The 23,097-nt window shown below is 43.2% G+C and overlaps 1 protein-coding gene and 1 long non-coding RNA gene across 10 annotated transcripts in view; one reads left to right on the plus strand and one right to left on the minus strand.

The window, feature by feature from the left end:
• The window catches only part of TTC7A (tetratricopeptide repeat domain 7A), a 175,725-nt gene extending 159,678 nt beyond the window's left edge, over positions 1 to 16,047 (plus strand). For all 9 annotated transcript variants that reach the window (XM_064648409.1, XM_064648410.1, XM_064648418.1 and 6 more), the window contains one exon: positions 10,338 to 16,047. In XM_064648409.1, the coding sequence (XP_064504479.1) occupies positions 10,338 to 10,559 (222 nt within the window). In that variant the 3' untranslated portion in view covers positions 10,560 to 16,047. The remainder of the gene's footprint in view (positions 1 to 10,337) is intronic.
• Positions 1 to 23,097, minus strand: part of LOC135411174 (uncharacterized) — a 53,482-nt gene that overhangs the window by 11,774 nt on the left and 18,611 nt on the right. The window lies entirely within an intron of this gene.

Genomic DNA, 23,097 nt, shown 5'->3' on the forward strand with positions numbered 1-23,097 from the left:
CAGCAAGGGGTTGTGCTCTTGTTGTACATAAGGCTGTGGTTGCAGGAAGCATCCCCAGTCATGCCGAGTGTAATCAGGACAGCTGCTTTCTGCCAGTCAGTACAGCAGTGGTACTCTGCAAGTCCCAAATAGGTGGGCTATGGGCTGGAGTGGAGAGAACCATCAAAAGTAATTCTAATCTGACCCTGAGAGAAGCTCTCCCAATGGATATATGATGCCTGTCTGGCACATACCTTTTGCATCTTCAGTAGGCAGGGCAACAGTAGAGCAACATTTGGCTTTTGGAGATGTTTGGTAGTCTCCTTCCAAACCATGGCTGGCTAGCAGATTCTATTTTCCCAACTCTGAGGCTTATTGCAGAATCCCAGGAATGTTCTTGCACTTCAGATATCCAAAAATAACTGCTCTAAGCCCTCCTTGGGGAAAAGCAATCCTTAGAGCAGCCTCTTAACTCAAATTTTTGTGTTGAAGCAGCTGAGCTTGAGGGAGAGAACTTGGCTTTGCCTCTAGTCACTGGCTCCCAGAGGAGAAATGAGCATTTTGGATGCTCACATTAATAAGTTTGTGTGTCAGCTCACTCACTGTCTAAGGAATTGCAAACACTTTGTTCTCCTCATTTCTGTTTGCTGCAGAAACGCCCCTCCCCCACTGCCATCCTCCCAGCAAATCCACTAGTTAGCTGGCAGCTTCTGTAGCCCAGCCATCAGAGCAAATCCCTGGCTCTGCAGCGGGATCATGGTTCCCGAGCACCAGTTAGGAGCTGACAGAGTTGTTTTGCTGGTTTGTTGCCTGCTCTTTTCCTCTGCAGTTGCTAGGCTTCCTTCCTCCATCCAGAGGAGACAGTGGAGCCATCGCAAACAAGGTGATAAGTGATTTTCTGACACCAAAGCCATCACTTAGACACTATGAGTGGCCATTTCCTCTCGCGGGGGAACTGCACAGTTCCCGTATCAGCAAAAGACTGGACCTGCTGGGGCATTTGGGGTCGCTGGAAGCAAATCTGATCCACTGCACAGGACAGAGATTTCAGTCCATTAGCAGGGGGCTGGTGCTCTGCTTTTCAGAGGTGGATTATCCCTGTTTCCAGAGAATCTGTGGCTGTTTTTTTCTGTGCCAGTCACTTGTATTCCTCTGTTGTGGTAAGTTATTCTCCATATCCCTGAGGTGCTCATTACCACATTATTCAGGCTCTGTTTATATAACTTTAGGAACCAAAATAAAATCTTGAAAGACAAAACTGCCCACCTCTTCTCTGATTTCTTCTCTAGTGTGTAACACCTTACAAGAGAAGAACCTGATACATTTCTTAAACCCATTGAGTTCCTGGGGCGGTTCAATGATCTCTGGAGAATAAAACTTGCATCCGGGTCTAAAGACATAGTCCTTGGCCTGATCTCACCCTGCAGCAGATGCCTCTCCACTGAGCTTCAAACTGATCTTCCAGATGATTACTAGCTTAGTTGTGGTTTCCCATACACAGCCCTTGAGATACCACTTCAGCTTTACTAAGCAATATTGTCCTCATGCTGTGCTTTGCCCTGAGATCAAATTAAAGCCTAAGAATTGTAGTAGTCAAGTTGGTCTGCAGCTGAACTCATAAATAGTATTTCAGAAAGTGCTCAGAACTGTCAGAAGGGAGAAGGGATGGAATGACTATCCCCTTTATACTTCAACCTTCAAACGTTGTTTTTCACAAACAAGGAAACCAGTTATAATTAGTTTAAATTCTGTGCTATTTAGGCTGCTTGTTATCACACCAAAGACAGGACAGAGTCATAGACTATAATAATATAGTATATAAAATAGTTTGTAGCACAATAACAGAATTTGTTGCCTCCTGGTACACAAGACACAGCTGCACAAACAGGGGCGTGGGAACTAGCAAGACTTCCAGGTTTTCAGCAAGCTCTCCTGATACACTGAGCTGGCAACAGTCAAGAAAAGGAAGCAGAAGTCCCTTCTTGCCAAACAAATGGGAAACATGAAAACATCACAGCTCTCCAGTGTTTCTGGAGCTTCCATTTACACTAATGTTATGTGAAGTATTTATCAAGTCTTTTTCTTCTCAGTGAGTTTCTTCATTCATTTTCTTTTGAGTATGTAACAGAAAATGCTGTCTGTAATTCAGTAAAACCTCTTTGTACATGGAGGTTCATGATCTAAGAGAGATTTTGTGTTAAGAGACAATAAGGAAACATATTCCTTGCAGGATCAGAGGCACTGGAGCAGAAGCTGGAGGCGTAGCTGTGTGCTCTTGCCCAGCTCTCTATGTGTTTTCCCAGCAGCTCCACTAAGGTTAGTGCTCAGCTGTGATATTGCACTTGGAGGCTCCGGCTCTGTAGTTGTGTGGAGGATGTCATTAATCATATGCTATCCCAGAGACTGCCAGTAGTGGAAAACTAAGCAAATTAAGATATTTTAAATATCTTAGCTCTCCTTTCAGAAGACATCTGCTGTAATCTACATTGGCATGTTGTGTGCTTCTGTCAGCCATGTCTTCAACTACACTGCGCCCTTGCTCATCCACATACCAAATGCAGCACTTGTTCTGGTGATTAGTTCTGTGGGACTGAGGTTCCTAGAGACGCTTGGCAGAGCTAAAGCTATTATCTAGGAGAACCTGTTCATGACTCATACATTCAGACAAAATTTACTCTGTATGGAGAGGGGAGGATAACACACATGGGAAATGTGCATATAAGCCCCTCCTTTGTTACAAAGCAGTGCATTAAAAATTGGGGAAAGATCCAGCGCTAGCACTGGAGGATATTTAAGCAGACAGAAATTCCCTGTTCATCAACCACTGCATACTGTGGGCACTTGAATTAATTGGGTGCCCAAGACTTAAGCCTAGACATTCCCCAGCTATATGCAGCAACAACTTGTTATGTGCAACAGAACATAGGCACCTGCTTACTATCAAAATATAGACAGAGGTTTTTCCGCCCCTGGAGGCAATGGGAGTGCTTAACAGCTGCCCTGCCTTCTTAAAAACATTTGCTAGCAGTTAGCATGTACCCCCTGGGCACAAGAGAGGCAAGTTCTCAACTCTTCTCATCTGAGGCCCTCAACCCCATCCCAGCTCTTTGAATTGTTCCTGAGTAATGACAGATTATTCAATGTGAAATGCATTAGCAGCCGATGAAGCACAGCAACTGCTTTATAGTCAAGTGCTTTAGCCAGCAGGTTACCTGCCACTCTTCAGCATCCAACACGTATATTGCATGCCTTTTCTCTCTTTGCTGATGCTTATCAGTCTCAATTCTGCATGGATTTTGGAATACTTGAAAATACCTAGGCTGAATCTCACTATTTTCAACAAGGCTTTCTGCCAGGGAAGCCAGTACAATGCATAACAGAACTGGGACCTTAAGTTATAAATTATGTGTTCTAAATTATTATTTATTATTAGTTTGGGACCTTCTTTTGGTGCATATTTTTACAGACAACACCCTGCGCTTGAGTCCTAGTTGAAGCAACTGTGTCCTCTATTGCAACATTACCATGACAACTGCTAAGATCAGGACTGGGAGAAATTTTGCCTTCCATAGGAAAAGAGAGTGTGAAACAAATACTGGATTTAGTTACTCTCAAACGTGTGGTTGAGGCGTCCTGGTAGGCTTCCTTGCTTCCTGCTTCATCTCCATGTAGGTCTCAGCAAAGGAATAACTGTCTAGAGAATATTCAGCATGCAGCACATGATTCTGCTTTGCACAAAGCTTAAGTGACGACAGTCCAACAAGGCAGAAAAACTCTTCATTCTCCCTAGGCTTGTATGAGCCTCCCTGTGAAGAGATCAGAGCCTCCTGGTTTGAAATGCTGCCTTAGGGTTTGCTTTTTATGTCAATAAATGTTTTATCACATTTAAGCTTCAAACACCGTAGAAACATCCCTGCTAACATTTGATGAACTCAAATAGAGACAGCAATAGAGGGCAATGTGCAGCACGACACAATGCTTCTCTTCTGTGGGGGGGGCTTGCCTTGGACTCAGAGGGGCCTGGGCAAGATGCTGCCTTTGCAATTATTCACTGCCTTGAAAAACATATTGACAAGCTTATGAAAGGGATGGCCCTCTCTTCAAGTCTTCACCACTTTTGATCTTTTCTTTCTTCTGCTTTTTATTCTCTCCCTGCCAGCGCTGCCTTAGGTGGTTTATAAAGCATATCCATGTGCCCAAGTCTCTGGTGGGCTTTAGATGTCTCTATCTTCACACTCAGCTAGTCTGTTTCTTCTGATACTTCCTTGCAGTCTCGTTTCTTCTCTTCCCTCACACTCCTCGGTAGCACACGAAGTTGCTGCAATGAAGTTTAAACAGCAAAGGCTAGGCTGCCTTTGGTGCCTGCAGTACTGGAGCTGAAGTCTCGAGGCTGAACCTACTGAATTGAAACCCACAGGCAGTGGGGTACACAAGTGCTACAAATTGTGATGCAAACTCGGGTTTTTTGCTTTTCCCAGCACTTGCCAGTTTCCCCCCTCTGGTGCTATTCTTTCATTTCTCCTTTCCACATGCTGCGTTTTGCAGTGGCCCTGCCTGCCTTCCCTCTCCTCCCCTTTCCTTCCCCTCCTCTGCTTTATCAAATGTAGCACTTCAGCGTCACTGACTGACAGGGGATGCAGCAGCTTTGGCAGAGGAGATGGAGAGGGGGAAGGAAGAGAAGGAAAAGCTGCTCTCAACAAAGGAGGCAGCAGAAAAAAATGAAAGATGAGCTTTCTCCCAGAATTGTGTGCCAGTCACCCTTTGTTAGGGCAGCAAATTAAGATATGGTCTCTAATTCAGTTTGGTGAGAGGAGCCTGACTGCTCCATGTACACCTACAGTGTATTTTCAGGGAACAAAGCTCAGATGTATGGCTCAGATTTGCCACAACCTGGACTGAATCAGCAAAATGGATGATTAGCTACCCCCACACTGCCAGCCACTGCGTGGCTAAGTGACAGCACAACAAAAACTCACTTCACTGCTCACAGCTAAAAAAATCCTGGCTCTTCAGAAATGCAAAGGTCATGAATGTAGGGGGAAAGAATCGCAGAGCAATTGACTACTTGCATGTCTGTCTTTATTCTAGGAGACCTAGAATTTCCGGGGTTAATATTTGCCATTTTCCAAAAGGACACTCTGATATTTCATGGTTTATGCAACAGATTTTGCTTACAACTTATTCTGATTGCTAAATAATTACAGAAGTGTATGTTGCCCTGTAGCAGTGCGGATTTTTCTGTTACATGAGACTGTTATCACCAAGTGCCAAATGCATCTTGAAAGGCTTTTTGTAGGGTTCTGCTGAATAAGCACGCTTTTGAACGAGCACTTTTCTGCAGCATGCCCTACTCTTGCCAGCTGCTGATTACCCTCCTACTAACCACTAGTGACATGTCCATATTACAGATTGGAGAAGATAGTAAGGATACTGCATCTACCTTGAAATTAATTAAATAATGCACTAAAGGAAGCCCAGCAGCAAAGTCTGATTTATTCTGGAAACATCCTAGGGTATTTAGACAATAATAGGTGAAAATGCTCTGCTCAGTTGAGACAAGCATCAGAGACAACCTCACTTTGGAATTAGTCTCTCATGAAAAGACAGAGAGAGCTTACATTTTATGTAATTATTAAAATCCATTTGTAAAGGATAGAGTCTAGTCCACCTATACAGATTCTCCAAGAATGAGATGACCATGAAAATATAACAAAAAGCAACCTTCCAGGAATGGAATAAAATGTTTGTCTGGACATCTCTTTACCAATGCAAGCCCCAAAGGAAAGAACAAGCAAATCTGTGCCACCTTAATGCAAAGAGACAAGAATGCCGACTCAGGATAACTCCCTGCAGCTCATCAGGTGTTTGAACTAAACATTTGCAAAGGAAGTTTTGATTTTCATTACTAAAAATAAACTCCAGCCTCTATGTGAGGCTTATTTTGTAGTCTTCCATAATGTCTTTTCTGCACTATTTTCGGGGAATTTTATGAGCTAACAACCTTTAAGGAAGTTTTGTTAAACTCTCAGGAAATAAAGGCACACATCAGAAATTTCACAACCTTCTGAAAGTGTGGTTTATGCTCACTTTTTTATTCGTGGAAATTGAAAATAAGTAACTTTTTTTCTCATCTAACTTAAATTGAAATATGGCTATCCTATTTAAAACAAAAATAGCCTCACACAAGTATCAGTTACTAAGTATCACATCACTGAAGGCAAGGGAGTCCAGCCCAGTGTCACCATAGAAGTGGTTTAGGTTTTGTTTGTTTTGCATGCAGATGAGGTCAAAAATACCTTCCCATAGGCACCCTCTGTTCCCTGAACTTAAAAACCATCAATTCAGGAGTCCAACTGTCAGCAAAAGGCACCCTAAATCAGCAGACCAAATTCACTATCCCCCCTCAGCCTTCATACACCGCTAGACTGTACCGGCATTGCTGTGCCGCAGCCCTTCACCTCAAATTAATTTCTTCCAGTGCTCTGGCCTCACTAGTCTGCCTCTTTTTACGAGATCTAAAGTACATCTTCAGACCTAAAGAAGAAACTAAATTAATCTGTGCAAGTTACCCTCAGACCTTCTCAAGTGAGTGAGTGAGTGAGTAAATGAGTGATTGAGCATCCGAGCACTGTGCAGCTGTATTAGCACAAACGGGACATGAAATGCCTGTGTGCATGGCTAGCACAGGCCTGGGGCGTGAGCCCTGGGGATGTGCTGCCCACAGGAGTTTGAAAGAAAAATTATTCCCACTCTCCTTTTGAGTTGGTTTGGGATTTTTTCCTATTTATAATGTGCTAGAGTTTAAAAATAAGCCTCATTGCTCCTTAGGGCCTGACTCAGTACCAACATCACTGACAGAGAAGGCCATACTTAGAGGTACTTGTCATCTTGGGGAGGAAAATCACCGGGCAAAACCAGAAGTGCCAGTGCTAGCCAGGAGGTGGCAGAGAAGCCAGGCTACCTTTTGCACCAGTTTCTGCAGTTAGTTTGGCAAAAACACAAATAGAAACCGAGGAAAGACAACAAAACCCAGCCCCCACCCTCCATCTTCAGGAATAAGAGGATGAAACCCTTAATCACATTGCTGCTTGTATTTATACTAATTGCTCATCTTCCTGAGATCTGACTTTATGAAATTATGCATGCACACCAAGCAGATGAGTTTCCATAGAAACTCATGAGATGAACTTTCATTAGAAAAATCTAGTTTTTAAAAAAAAATCTTCCAGATAAAAATGCAAATTGCCTGTCAGTGGGTGGCTTTCTGAATTTATATATAATTTTTTTTTTCTTTTGCACTGTAGGCAGATTCCAACTGGACCTACATAGCAACAACATGCAGGCATTGTTTAGAGCAAGCCAGACTCCATGGGGAAATAAGAAATTCAGTAGCAAGGAGAAGCTCTCAAGTGCAAATACCTCAGGGAAACAGAAACTCAAGTGCTCGGTGCTGCTTCTTCCTAAGGCTTGGGGTTTGTGCAGCCTCCAGCTCTCAGAAAATGCTTGTGGTTTCCAAGGGGAAGAGGAGAGAGAGGAAACCCAAAGCAAGAAACTCTCCTGCACACAGAATTAATGATGTTCAACCTGTCCTTAAAACATCCAGCAGCATATTTCTGCCGCTTCAGTTAAGCCTCACTGAAAAGGCTGACACCATCTGTCACAGCTCACTCTGGGGCAAAGAAATAGGTCTGTGTGCTGGGGTTTGGGAATATTGGCAAGGATGGGGATTGCAGAGTGGGTTGGCCAAACCCTGACCTCCACCTGGGCTGAGGCCTGAAGCACAGCATCATGTGCCCACACTACATGGAAATCCAGGCAAGTGTGCAAGAAGAGGGCATAGGGGCTGTTCCTGATCAGAAGAGGGAAGCAGGATGGTGGGCATGCCTTGGAAGGGCCATGAACCTGGGCAGCCTTTGGTACCAACAGCCATGCATGTAAGAAAAGAGGAGGCAGGAAATCTTAAACTTGTTTAACAAATATTTCCTGTGTTTCTCTCCAGAACCACACAGCAGTTTTTTGCTCATGCAGTATACTGCAGCGTCAACAGGAGGCCTTCCCCTGGCTTTGAAGAGCCTGGAGTTGCCCTTTTTGAGAGTTCACAGATCTTTTTTCAGCTAAACTGGCAAATTTGAAAGCACTGAATACCTATGAGCAAATGTTCACATGTGCTCCACTTACTGGTGGGTGTCAGCTTTAGCATCTCCCCCAGTACCTGGGTTTGCATACAGCCTCCTCCAGTGCTGCAGAACAGCTGCAGGGACTTCAAGCCTAGGCAGAGTAAACACCAGGAAGCCAGGCCAGTCTTTGGTTCTTGACCAGCAAGGGTGCTGGGGAGCACAAGGGAGCTGTGCTGCACGAGCAGTTTACGATGAGGTGGATTTCACTGCAGCATTGTTGAGAGGCGCGAGATGTCAACCAGGGAGGGAATTCAACCAGGGAGGGAATTCTCCTCCTCGTTGGAGAGGGTTGACAGGCAGCAGCTGCACAGGCTCGCTGGCCTCTGTGCCTCCAGGGCCAGCAGCCTCTGAGAGCACTGAGAAGCTGGATGCTGCTTAGTGTCAGGGCGAGGACAGCGATGGGTCCCCGGCCACCAGAGAGCACAGTCGGCTCTGCTCGGTCAGTGAAACAAGAAGAGTTTTTAGAAAGAGTGAGTTTGTGGTTGAGGACAAACTTGAGCTGAGATAACTCCTGTCTATTCTTGGCTCAGCAGCAGATTTGCTATGGCCACACTACTTGCCCTTTCTATGCCTCATTATCCCTGTCAAGCGGGTGACTCAAATTATAATTGCACAAATTCCTTCCAGTCTGTCGTTACGTGCCTGCAGTCATCTCCAGGCAGCTACCTCCAGGGGAACCAGCCTCTCCCACCAGGGTACCTCTGTGCCATGTGTGCCTGCTCCCAAGGCAATGGTAAGATTAGACTCCGTTGCCTTGTTGTTTTCCTACACAGAGAGAAACTTAAAGAAAAAACACCCCCACTGCATCTCTAAATTATCAGATATGATTCTGAGTTGATTATTCAGGTCAAGGTTATGGGCAAGAAGGAGGCACTGAAACTTTTCATAGCACCACCAGTACTTGATTAAATGGGTGTTTCTTAATTTTTGTCTCAGGCAAATTAATGTGTTTCTGTAGGTATTAATATTATCACTGGCCTTAAGGTCTTAGTCATGCTGATGCACACTGTGTCTAGTGGTACTTTTGGAAAATCAAAGAAAACAGGAAAGGAAAAATCTTAACTATTTCCAAAAGCGTCACCATTCTTTCGTCAGAAATTTACTTGGGTTCTAGTTGCAAGAGATTTCAGGTTTCTTCCATCTTTTCATGTGAACTAAAAGCAATTAGGCACATTAAAGATTAAGCTAATGACTTTCTTTATAAATATATGCATCCACCAACTATGTTTTCCCAGGCAAAGCATGAAGTGAGGTAATCATCCCACTTTCCAGCATTTCCATGGGTGAGTGCAGGCAGAGGCCATGCAGAGCTTGGCAGGCAACATGGCAGTGTTGGCTGCTTCTTCCAGAGGCCACCCCTGGGTGAAGCTGGTGGGAGGTTCATCCTGCTGTGTGCACCTTCAGGAGGAAGCAGAGAAGTGCCACTAATGCGTTGTGGCCTGCAAAGCCCTCATGACCCGTCGGGGCTCAGTGTGGTTGACTGCTGTATAATTAACATGGAGTCTGGCTCATTAGGTGCTTTGTGGGTTCAGATCCACATCCATGAGAGCCCTATAGGAAAACATGTTCTTCCTAACACTTCTTTCATCCTCCCCCTCCTGTTCCTTCCAGATGGTTACACCCACTTGTGTCTTTTCTTACCCTAAGGACAGCTTTTTAAACAAGGTTCCTGCATCCTTCTCCTCCCCCACACTGCTTTAGGATCTACATTGGAGTGCAGGAGGACAGAGCTTACATTCCATGCTGTTACATACAGCCTGCCCATAGAAGACTGGAAGGGGACCACATCCCTCTGCCCCCTATTTGTTAAGAAGAAGGATCTTTCTATATGCTTGAGATGTAGGAGATGAGAGACTTTACCTCAACCTCAGCTGGATGTTCCAGATGTGCAAGTTATGGGGTGTAATTGAACCTCTGTTTTCTGGGCAAGGAGAGAAGGGTACTTAAAGGGCCTGTAACCTTTCTTCTGTATAGCACCAGTATACGCTCTCCCAGTAACACACAGCAGGAGCACTTGCTGGATCAGTGTCTGCTTAAAAAAAAATTACTTTCACAATTATTATTTTAAATAACCCCTCCATAGGACTCATACGGCACCTCAGCTTTGTGGCAGCTGGGGGTGCTCCATTTCCTCCTCTGTTTTGTGCTGTTGTTAACTGTTCATCACTTGTTTGTTGACAGGGCCTGGTGCTGAGCAGACTTGGGCGGAGGGAACTGGCCCAGAAAGTCCTCAGAGATGCCATCCGTATCCAGACCACCAGCCACATTGCCTGGAACAGCCTTGGAGAGGTCTTGCAAGCTCAGGGGAAAAATGAAGCAGCCATCGAGTGCTTCCTTACTGCACTGGACCTTGAATCCACCAGTCCTGTCATTCCATTCACTGTCATACCCAGGGAGCTCTGAAGCTTTTCCCTGCAGCTAAGCACCTTCGTTCCCTGGACAGACACCAAAACCAAATAAATAAACAAAGAAAAAGCCCAACAGAAAAGTGCCATTGTAACCTGGAACTGGGACAAGTAGTTCCAGGATGGGGCTCAGGTCTACATGCTTAGCTGAGACAAGCTGAACTGTAGAAGAATTTGCAACACGCAGAAATAGAGAATGCCTTTTTCTTCACAGGTGCCTGGCTAACCTCCTGTTAAAGTTAGTATCAAGGCTTATTTCAAAGTGTTGGTTTAAGGTAACTGTAGAAAGATCATGCCAGGGTACAGCTGTTCAAAGCACTTGCACCTTCAGTGTTCATTAAAGATAAAACCCCAAGCCCTGAATTAAAGCCCAGACCTGCTCTAAACAGGAGTAAATGCACCAACTAATTTGACCAAGTTGTGCTTAAACATGTGGCTGCCTCCCCACAGATCTGACAGGACAAGAATGACAATTGCACCAAATAGACGTAGTATATGCTGTTCACAAAATTATTTCAGCTATTTTGATAATCCTTTTTCCTGCCTTGCTTTTATATACTGCATATGCTCACTGTATTTAGTGTAGCACTTGCCTAGACCAATTTAAATTAAAAATACTTATTTTTTAAAAAAGCTAATATTGCAGTATAATTCACGAAAGCAGAAAGACCAAAGACCAAATCAGTTCACACTTGAACTAGTATTAAAAACATATATGTATCTCCACTTACATATTTATTGAAAGGCTTTACATGAAGTAGCTAACTCTAAGCTTCATTCTTATTAATCACCTCTTGCATCACTTTTAGTGAGGAATATAGTGTCTCTGTACTCTACTGCATTACCATTCCTGACACAAAACATTTTCATATCCATCTTTCCATGATACAAAAGATGCCAGCAGTCTCTTAAGGGAAAGTATGCTGAAGGCAGTGTGTGTATATATGAATTACTTCTTTCTTGAAACTAAATCTTTGGATTGTCCTTAGAAATTTCACATGAGAGGTATGGAGTTGAGCCTTCAGCGGAGCAGGATCAATTTGCGTATCGTATCAGATGTAAGAGTGAAGAGCTTCTAATCCGCACAGCCTCCCCATGGCTGGCACAGCCAGGGCAGGGGACACAGCTGGCAATACCCCCTGCTAAGCTGCTCCTTAGCTCTGCTTGACCTCCCTGGGGCCTTGGCAGCACGGTGGAGCTGTACCGTGCTGTCACACAACCCATGGGAGCCAGCCCTGTCCAGACCAGTCCCAAGATAAAAATGATGCAGAAATTTGCTGCAGGCACTTTTCTACAAAAAAAAAAAATGTTGGGGCTTTGTGCCTATTTTCGTCCAAAGAAGATTTGTGACTATTTCATAAGTAAGTTTGCACTAAAACATACCTTGTACTATAATTCCGCCCAGTATTGTGATCCTTAACTAGTTCACTCTGGAAATAATAATATCCTTAGGCAATAAATGAATTGGGGTTATTTCTTAAAGAGCCTGAGGCTCTGGCAGCAGACTTGAAGTCAGCATTGTTTACAATTATTTGGAAATCTGCGGGGTAATGGAGAGTTAGGCCCTTGCAGTGCTCCCAGACCACACCATGGCAGAGCTCCTGCCCCCAGCCTTCCCTCAAGATGTGCTCACCAAGGGAATTACACTGTTCTAAGGTTTCTCTCAGCAGCCTGGTGCAATGCCAGGCCAATATTTTTACTTTTTCCCATTAAATCATCCTGGTGCAATAGCCCAGATTATTTATCTATTCACCGAGGGATTCCAGGTCTGATCTAGGCTGGTTTCAATCCAGGTGAAAGTAGCCCAGCCATGAAAAGGTGCTTGGGCCATGAGTTCTCTGGCTTTCCAGTACCACACAGGCACCAAAACTGACTTTTTTGGGCCAGAGGCAGGTTTCCAAGGAGACAGTGTTACCCGGACGCATTTCTTGTTTGCAATAGCACCAGCAGCAGAGGAAAGAGTAGGTGTTAAAGTACCAGAATTAAATGAGTTTCATGCAGACAAAAAGACACAGCCGAGGCCTATTTTGGTGTAAAGGATGCTATGAAGTCGTCTTGCTCTGCACTGCAGGTGGGAAAGAGGGAAGGGGAGGGGTAGAGATGCTGCTGTTGGCATAATATGCAAATTGTTACCCAGGTGTTTTAAACCCAGTTCCACAGTCAGATGCAATCTGACAATACACTTAAGTAGAGACAGGTATAGATACGTGTTATATTCTGGTATTTGTTCTGCTCCACAGTTTCCAGGGTGGAAGCAAACCTTTTGTGTAAGACACAAAAAAAGAGTCAGTGTGGTCCAACATCACCGATCCGTTGTGCAATGTATATTTGTAAAGCACTGCCATAGCAACTCCTGTGTACTGGACAGCTATTTGAGTACAAGCTACGCATCCATGACCAAGGAACTGCTTTAAGAGGTCTGTAACATAGCTGGTCTGTGACCTGGCAGGAGGGTGCCTGTTTCCCAGCAGCGGCTGAAAAGCAAACACTTATAGACCCATTTACTTCTGTATGTGTAGCTTGTAAACAGCCACCAGCCCATCGTGTTTGTTGCTATCTGGCAAACTTCATCCTGGCAATAATCAGACTTGCCACAGCAGTCATCTTCCTAGGAGAGGGGCAAACATTCACGAATACTTTGAGTGCGTCAACAACTCAGATGTTGCCAGCGTGGTCCCATCTTTCTCAAGTGCATTAATGAGTGTTACTGGCATTGGAATTGCAGTCCTGAAAGCCTCTGCTCCAGGAAGATGTACATGACTAAAGGCCATCAGCATCAACAGGAATCGCCGTGGGTAAGGTACCCTTTACCACCACACCACACCACAGCCCCTGCAGCACCTGCAGACAAAGTACTTTGCATGCACACTGACCTTAATCTCGAGATTTGCTGTGTGCTTCCCAGGGGATACAGAATGCCTTTTGGCTGGAGGGGTGTTGTATTGGCCTGAAATGCTCTGTACAGTGCAGGAAAGAAAGAGGTTGTTGCAGACTTACAAGTATTTTGGGGGTAAATCCTCTAGCTGTCTTTGTTACTCATGCTCACCAAAACAGAAGCGTTTCCAAGCTTACATGCTACCTCTCTTATTCAGCATGGATTTTGCTCACACTTCCAGATACAGAAAAACAAAGACAACTATTTCAGACAAACGTATGTATTGTGATATTTATTTAGATAGCAACACTGATAAATCTGATAGAATTACTTGTCTGAGCTCAGTAATACTTGTGTGGCAGGAAGCCTGGCATGTTTAATACTCAGGGTTTGAAATTTAAGAACACAAGATTTACATGCCATCCCTCATGATTATTACAGTTCGTAAGTAATGGAAGTTTGGGGAACAATAAGTTTGGGGAACCAATTCTCTGAGTTTTAGCACAGACTTGAATCCAACAGTTTTGTCATTCATTAGTTTTGAAAGAGGGAGATTAAAAAAACCACATCGCTGCCTAAAGGATCAGGTTCCTCTTGTTCCACCACAAGGTTATTTTCCTTTTTGTTGGCAGGGTGCATACAAAAAGAAAAATAATTGCCTTCTATTTTCCTGTTGTGCAGTAAAGGAGTAGTATGTGCTGTTGCCTTTGGCCAACAAGAATATTGTAAAAAAAATTAATCTGCCTCCAGGATAACAGAAGGAGAAACCCAATAGGACAGGGAACAGCTCCCCTGTAAAGTGGAGCTTTACACTGTGTAAAGTGTCATTAGCTCCATTGGAGCAGTTGGTAGTTAGGAGCATTTCCTCCAGCTGAGGATCTGCCCACCCATGTATTCATTCCGTACAGGGAGTACAGCAGAGCTGCAAACTCCTGCGCCGCACAAGTACCCCAGTCCGTTTCTATTGGTAACAGTTCATGCTACTGATTATCACAATGCTTCAGAAGTGCTAATTATCTTTTCTTGGTAATGACTAATAAATCCAAATGGAGAACAGTCCTGGAGGGTGTTTCCTTTAAAATTCACTGGCTGGGTATCAAAGCAGGCACAGCACTGGCTGCTGCAGTTTGAATTACAGTTATTTTATCAAAAAAATGTTTCATTTTCAGAGAGTCTTGGTGAAGAATGAGTTTGGCTAGTTTGTATATCGTTTTAATGACAGCAGAGTGGGAAATAATCCTTTTTAGTAAAAAGACATCACTACCATGATCCTTTTTCAGCCAAACCAACAGAGGTTTGATAGTTGCAGTTCAGCCTTGGAGAGGAAGGCTTCCCAAAGCAACCACACTGCAGCAGTAATTGCCTCTGAAGGAATTGTATTACAGGCATATTTGACAATTATGCAATGGGCATGTGTAGCTGAGACATCTTCCCCTCCTTTTTTTGGCTAAGGGGAGCTGCTTTATGCCCGAAGGGACAATTGCAGTGCCCGTCTGGGTGCCTCTCAGCACTGCCTTGGTGCCAACTTCACAGTCGTGTTCACCAACACCCCTTCACTCACACTGGTTTAATGATGCTCAGACTGTTCCCTAAGCCTGGCTCCGGGCAATGGCCTCCCTACTGCTGAGGTGTTGTTCAGTGCTGCAGGATGTCAGTGCATAGTCAGATATTAAGTTATTTTCTTAGAAATGAGAAGCCGAGTCATCCGTCAGTTGGTGACATTGGCAGGAGGGCAGGTAAACACTGACTCAGCAGTTGCCAGGATGGTTCCTCCAACTTTGCCTTTAATGAACTTGCTTGTGCCTTCAGCACCAGCAAACCACAGCAGGTTCCCAAGTGACTGGATACTAAAAGATCCAGCTGATTTTCCTACAGAAATACATGCCAGTCAGTAGCTAAAACCACTGATAGGGATGCAACACTGCACCATTGCATAGTGGCCCATGATGATACAAATAAGAACCTCCCTGAGCTGGTGCACAGAGAGGTGCTCAGCTTTTGCACATAGAAAGCATGTCCTACACGCCACTCTAATATTGTTAACATGGGTGTCAGTGTCAGTTTTCCATGTCACTTAACTTTTTCTTGTCATTGTAAGATGCTTTCACCAGATGAATAAAATTGACCCTGTGGAAAACAAAAAACGCTGCTGATATTTCCTGCGAGTTTCAGGACTTTTAATACATTCATGCCATGGATACTTCGAGTATTATGAAACGTTCAGTTGTTATATTAACTGGAACCTAGTGTGCCTAGCAAGTTACCAGTTGCAAAGGGTATTTTGGCCTACACCCTGTAGTTCATGGGAAAAACGAGAGTGAGCATGCAAGCAGCGTGCTTTCAGAGAGGAACAGAGCCAGGAAAAAGGAGTAATGTAGCTTCAGATGTTTGGATTTATGGAGATTTAAGCAAGCATCATGCTTTTCTTGTGCTTCTTCCAGTAAAAATAAACAAAGGTAGTGTGAGAAACTGTAACATTGAGGTAACATGCAAATACTATGCCATCAAGTTTAGGGACTCACCTTATTTTGGTGGCAATGCCATTAATCATTTTTTTGCTACAAACAGTTACTCCTGTGGTTATTTGGAAATAAAATGTCTCCATTCAAGAGCTTCCAGAGCATTCTTTGCATTTACACATTAATCTTTTAGGCAAGCTTCAAGAGGGCCTTCTTAAAAAGTCAGCCCCTTAGTTTCATACTTAAATGAGATTAAGGATGGGGTTTTTTGAACAACATTTCTTCATAACTGTGGCTGCTTTGGTTTATGAGTGTATTCAGAATAACTCAAGCAGAACGAGGTTCGTCTGCAGCAGTAACAGAATTAAGTCCTTCAGCTGTTTGTACAGTCTTAAAATTGGAAATCCAAGCAAACAAAATACTTACCTCTGACTCTCCCCCTGTCTTTTTGTAACTTTTTCACAGAGAGGAAGTGAAACACTGGTGTGGGAGATGGAGGGAGAAGGCTTCCATGGCCCCTCCAAGCAGGAGCCCAACTGGAGGCATGCACCTGGACCCCAGCAAAAGCTTGAGCATTTCATTGTTCAGTCCCCTCTGAGGGACACCACTCATCTTTGCTTCCATTCTAATGCTGGCACATTGTCTGTTATCCTCTCTGCATCACACAGATGTTTAATATACCCTTTCTGTTTAAATAAGCCTTTTCACCCCTCATTTTTGCTGGAAGGAGCTCCACCTTTAATACAGAATCACTTCTTCCCTTGCCGAGAGCCAAGTGGTAATTTTGACATGAAACTCTTGAAAGGTCATTAAGAATAATTTAATAATTTTTAATAATTTATTCTATGTTTTATATAATTTAAAATAATTTATTCATACTTCCAGTTCTTTCTGCTGCAGAATGGGTAAAACTAACTCAGATACATACAATATATTCCTGCTTCATGTGAGGTCCAGATATTTAGCAGTTCCTTACATTTAGCAGTCCCATAAACTTCCTAAAGGAAGAGATGAGAAGCATCGCTGCTGCCCAGGTGCTCACTTCCATGACAGTCTCTGGCTATCAGATTTTTGTGGAGTCACCAAAGCAGCAGTGTTTACTTTGTCTGTCTTTAACCACATCCCTCAGGAGATGTCACATCCCAGTCAGACATGCCTGAACCAGTCCTTGGAACAAAGGAAAACTATACACATAACCTCCTGCTCTTTAAAGACTGCTGTTAGAGGAAGTAGACCTGGGTAACACTGACTTATTCTGTTGCCTTCAGCAGTCACCATAGCATTTAACTGAGCTATGGCTGTCAAGCCAGATTCCTCTGCTATGTTGTCTCCAAAACAAAGAGCAATGTCTTACAGCCAAAACCATCCACCAACTGAACAGCGTGATTCAATGGTTTCCTCAGTGCTCCAACTTCAGTAAGTGTTTAATAATGAGGGGAAAAGCCTTGCAGGTCATTGCCCTGAGTATCAGAGCTGCCACTTTCAGGTCTGATCCCATCTAAAACTGATGTAGCCACTGTGATCATCCAGCTGATGGAGGAGAAGAAGCAGGTGGACAGAACATCTGAATTTTATACAGCAAAAATGGCAATCATTGTAACATGGCCTAAAACAGTAAAAGAGCAATGAAAACTGTAAAATAGGAAACATTTTCCTTACTGCAAAGCTCTTACAGAGGCAAAGCTCAGCTTCACTAGCTTTTCTGACAGAAACGTGCAAAAACACCCATCTGTGAGGGAGCCGATGTCAAGCAGCCCTTCCCCAGTCTCCTGACTCCAACCCTGAACCTCTACCCTGCACCAGAGACCCAAGTCCAGCCTGAAGCACAGGACCTGGACCCTTCCACAGCATGCTCAGGGCAGATGCCAGTCCTGTGCCTCTCAAAGGACAGAACAGTCCTCAAAGCAAAAGCATCATTACATTATGCATGGCAAGTCAAAACATCTTTTTTATAATGCAGATGTTTATGATATTGTAATTAGGCCTGGAAATGGGGATGTTTGTAAATGAACCAGCAATAAGTATCCCTGTATTTTGTTGCCCCATGAGAGGGGCTGACACACACAGCCTGAGTTTGCAATGCCCGATACTGTTTCAGAAGGATGGGAGTTCAAGAATATAACAATTTTCTGGTCAGTGGAGGTTAGAGGTGATTTTGTGCTCAGTATAAATGGCATTGTCTGGCAGAGACAATTAGCAAATGAAGTGCTGCCTCACCAGAAGCTTTGCAGCCTCTGAGTCTCTTCTTCTAGGCTGACAACAAACAGAAATTTGAGATGGTATCTTGGGTTTCCAAAACAGGAAGCTGCTAAATCCAGCAAGAGAGCAATTCATTTCCCACTTATAATGATGCTGCTCTTATATCTCCTTTGAGGATACTGAAGTGTTTTTCAAAGGATAGCAAGGGAGGTATTTCATCCCCATTTTTCACCAGATGAAAAACCAACTCAGTCAGGAGTGGAGCCAAGGGAGAGGTGTTTTTCTGTGCAGAACGGGCCACTTCACTGTGTCTCGGGTACTGTTCCTTTCTGCAGTCTGCCTCCCACCCCTGACTACCATGTCCCCATCACTGCATGGCACAGCCCTCCTTCACACCCTTTTTTCTCCCAGGTCTCTTCTGTGGAGGGGGAGTTAATGGAAATTTCCACTCACTTGTTATATAAATGCAGTATAAATGACTTCTATAAATCATCAGAGTGGCCCATATTAGACACATGTTGGTGCAATTACAAGGTGTAGAAATGTACAGGTGCCTCTATACAAGTGGTCCAGGTCTGGTCTTGGAGTTCTGCTGTGCAAAGAGGATGGCTTATCACAACCAAAGCTTTTATTTTTTTTTCTGTTCTCCCACTGTCCCCTCTTGGGTATCTGCAAATATCATGTTCTGTTCAGTCAGCTAACAGAGAAGTTGAAAACAAAAATTTGTTTCAAGCTACATTCCAAAGAAAAACTTCAGAGATTTTCAACAAAATAAAGAGCTTAAAAAAACCCCTCCAATTAAACAAAATATTGTTCTGACAGGACTCCTCAAGTAGTATCTTCAGTAACTCAGATTTATATGACCAGAAGTTTTGAGAGAATTGCCAGAAGGGAGAGCATTTGAAACAAAAATTCAAGATGTTTAATCCTAAAACAATCAACACAAACCATTTAAATTTTCCTTTCTGTCTTCCAGCCAAGAACTATTCATCAAAGTTATCTGAAGTTTATATGTGGCTTCAGTTTTCTGGAACTTTACTTTTCAGCAAATGCCATACTTCTAAGAGTCTAGAAGTGTTTTCCAGTTCCACTTTTTGTTCCCCTACATGGCTAATGCTGAAGTTCCTGGTGTGAAAGCATTCTCAAGTGCTTCTGCACAACATTACCAAACATCGCAACCACAGTCCAGCAAGCACAGGTTGTTTCCTGGAGATTAGTACCAACTGCTGAGTAAACACCAGCACACGATGCTCTGCACACCTGCACACACACAAGGTGGGATTGTCCCCACTGAAATAAACAGAGACCAATCCCGAGCAGTTTTGGAAATCCCACCTGTGTACACATCTGCAATTACTGAGCTGACTGCGAGCTGGGCTGAGTACCTTACACAAACTGTAGTTGGAGTTTGATACACAGACGTTTCTGTGTGCGCCTGCTTCCACCTCAACAGTCTCTTGGTCACTACCCACTGCTCAACAGCAGCCTACTACAGAACTTCTCAGCTTTGTGTGATCCCTAGGAATTTTCCATGGGATGTCTGCATCTCTAAGATCCACTAACACAAATTTCTGTGTAGGATATAACCTTTCCACAAAGGACATGTTCAGGGTCTCGTACTAGTTGGCCACAGACACCCCCGAGATCTCCAGCTCAGCCTGAAGACTGGGGACTTAGAAGTTTTCTCTGAGATTCTATTAGAGCTTCTTAATTAAAAGACCTCTTTGGGGACCTGAATTGAATTGGAAACCATGGTGATCACTTAGGTCAATCACGCACAGAGATGATTGCATTTGGAAGAGTGAGGTGGAAGACGGGAACGTGTGCATGTTGAAGAGCTTTTAGGAAAAAAACCAAAACCCCCAAACCTATGTAAAAACAATGAGCATGCATGATTTCCAATAGAGCAGTTAGAGGATTTATCATATACAACTCACCATTCACTACTGAATTATAGGTGAACAGCTGTCTGTCTTACTGAATTGAAAAATGTCTTCAGCTTTTATCTCTCCGAACATTTGACCAATGGATTTGACAGTCTATCCACTTTCTCAAATGCGGGTATGCACATTTTCACTCATGTTAATAACTATACCAGGAAAACCAAAATGCTGTGCTTCCAGTCATCCCACATGACAGAAACATGTTACCAACCTACTGTGAAAACAGAAATGTTCATCCACATATAGTGGATAACTTCATTATGCAAAATCTAAAATATAAAGAGACGCTCAGTATCAAGCAAGCACTTTTGTTCCAGAGTTGAATTTCACTTTTATAGTTAGAAAAGACTCATTTGTGACCAGATAATGCTGATAAGATTATCAGTTATGTCAGTTTATAACTAAAACAAAGTTATGCTTTTGTTTCAACTTACAAATCATTATAATCTAGCTCCAGAATAATGAAGGTGCTTTCAAAATCAGAGCTGTTTTGGTATCACTAGAAAGAACAGCTCTAAAATTCATTGCCTTTTCTTACAGAAGAGGACAACATACCACTAACTGACTTTAGCATCATCTTCTTCTCCCTTTGCTCTTATAGGAGAAAAATCTAAATAGTTACAAGGGATATTCTTCTTGTAAGTCTCCGCCAGAAATATGTAACCTTGCTTCACTTGTCTTTGTAAATTACTGTGTTTAGATCAGGAGCTTTTGCAGACTCGACACTTCAGTTGTTCAGCCCTTGTTTGTATTGCTCTTGAGAAATCTTACAGCCCCAATACACAGGGTTAACCTCGTATAACCTCCAGCAATAAATAAGACTGTTCATGTAATTCATAGGAAACTGAAGTCTGTTGATCCATAACCTATCAGCATTAGCAGTCTCTCACAAGCTGCTTCCTTTCCTAAATGGAAGTGAAACACCAGAGCACCAGGGTTGCAGGAGTTCAGATCTTCCTCTCTCCATCTCATTGATTCCTCCCCTGCCCCCTTCCAGTTCTTCTACTTACTTTACAGGCAGTATCTGCAACACCTTCCCTACCCACGCTCCTTCCCCTGCTGGCAACCATTCCATGCTGAATCCACAATGTGCAAAGGATAAAGCACTAGATGCCAATGTGCAGAAGCAGCAAATTTTTTTATTTATTTATTTTTTAATTCTTATTTCACAGTTAAGTGATTGCAAGACTCAGGTGTGCTGCCAGTTGGAGCATACACATCTTCAGGACCAACTTCCAGCCCACCCCAATGCCTTTGCAGTCAGTTCCAGGGCTTCGAACCTCTAAGGAGGCTGGAGTTTCAGTTAGGTTAATATTGCTTTTCAACTCATTTCAGGAAGACATGACCTGTATGATAGGCTTAATTATTCCAAGTAGCCTTCTGCTGGAGCTTACCCCTCAAGGCCAAAGTTTTCTTCTATTTGTATTAATATCATCTGGAAGCTCTCATTGGAAGTCAATAACCTTTGCTCTCTACTGACTCACTCTGCAGGGTTATAATTGTAGCTATATAAGATATAAGCACGATGCAGCATGCATACAATGATGAGTATTCTCACAGCAAAGGCAGAAGCAACTCTGTGCCACAGAAGCAGCATCAAAACCCAAAACCACAACGGGTTCAAGGAACGTCGGTCTGCTCCAATAACCTCAGTGTCACTGCCTGCTTTTAGTTCCATAGTATGTTCTTGAAATAAGGCTACAGACTTAAAGCCTACTGAACCAAATTTTTCCATTGCCTTCCTTTCATAGTCCCATATATCCATGCAGTCAGCAGCATGATGGCAAGTAAGGACCCCTGATAGGTACCTGCAACAGCTTCTCCTCAGTTACCTGGGTCACAGCAGTCCCAATAAACAAGACAGACCACAGAATGAGTCGGCAGCCAGGTTACCAAGGCCACTTGAAATTTTCAGTGACTAATCACTAGCTTTTGTTATCACAAAGTTACTATATAAGGCTTCAGTGATGCTTTGACACTGAAAATATCTACTGGTGCAGGTCTCCGTGCACACACAGCTTCCTGCAGCCGAGCATTTCGGTGCGAGTTATTCTGTACCCAGCGTGCTATTCCTGATACATCCTGTTTTTACTACTTGTGAAATTACTAGAGTTGCCATATTCCTGCTAGCAGCCTTCCTGACAGAAACATGTGCATGTTGAGCATTGTTTTTCTGACTGAAGTAGACATTTTGCCAAAAAGTTAGTCTGCTATTTTCCTTCATCTCCATTTGCTGTTGGAGAAATATTTTCCACAGCAGAACGTTAGCCGTTGAGCCCAGTGATAAAGGCTATTCAGTGAAGCCTTCCGCTTGTAATTAACGTTCGCCCATTTGGGAAACCACAGCCTTTTAGTCTTATTCTTTTTCTTTTCCTCCTCTGAATGAGTTTAGCCCTGTATCACTTGATACACTTTCTGCTTTCAAAAGTCTTTGCACAGGTGGACACATCTGTACTCCTCTGTACACGGACACTGGAGCGCAGAATGAGACCTCACTACTTTTTGTTTTCAGTATAATCAGTATATTCAGAGGAAATCTTCATGCTATACATTAATTTTCAAGTCTGGAGCATGTTTTCAGATAACACAGAGATATTATTTCAACATAAAGCAAGGGCATTAATAAACACAGTACCAGGAAATCCACAAAGGTTAAGTGATTTTCTACAGAGCAATTCATTCTCCTAATGAGTTTGCTGCAGACAATGCTCTCTGCAAGCAGTTACTGCGTATGTATCTTTAATTTGTGTGTTTATATAATTCATGGTTGTGCAAAATAAATTTCTATGTAAAGCGTCCTAATAAATGAAGTGAGGCTATAATATTCTTGCAGAGCTTGTTCATTACAATATGCCCTGGCACAGAGTCCAGAGGGAGAGGAAGCCATTAAACATTAAGCAAAACAATTGCTGTCATCCTCCAGAGGGACCGGCTTTGTAAATGCTTATGTTAATGATGTACAAAAGAGCTGAGTATTCTGGTAAAATTAGAATGGTAAAATGAGGCAAGCACCTCGTCCTCAATTTCGTGAGATTTGGTTGGATAACTCACAATATTTTT

Source organism: Pseudopipra pipra, chromosome 3 (assembly GCF_036250125.1).
Source record: "Pseudopipra pipra isolate bDixPip1 chromosome 3, bDixPip1.hap1, whole genome shotgun sequence".
NCBI lineage: Eukaryota > Metazoa > Chordata > Aves > Passeriformes > Pipridae > Pseudopipra > Pseudopipra pipra.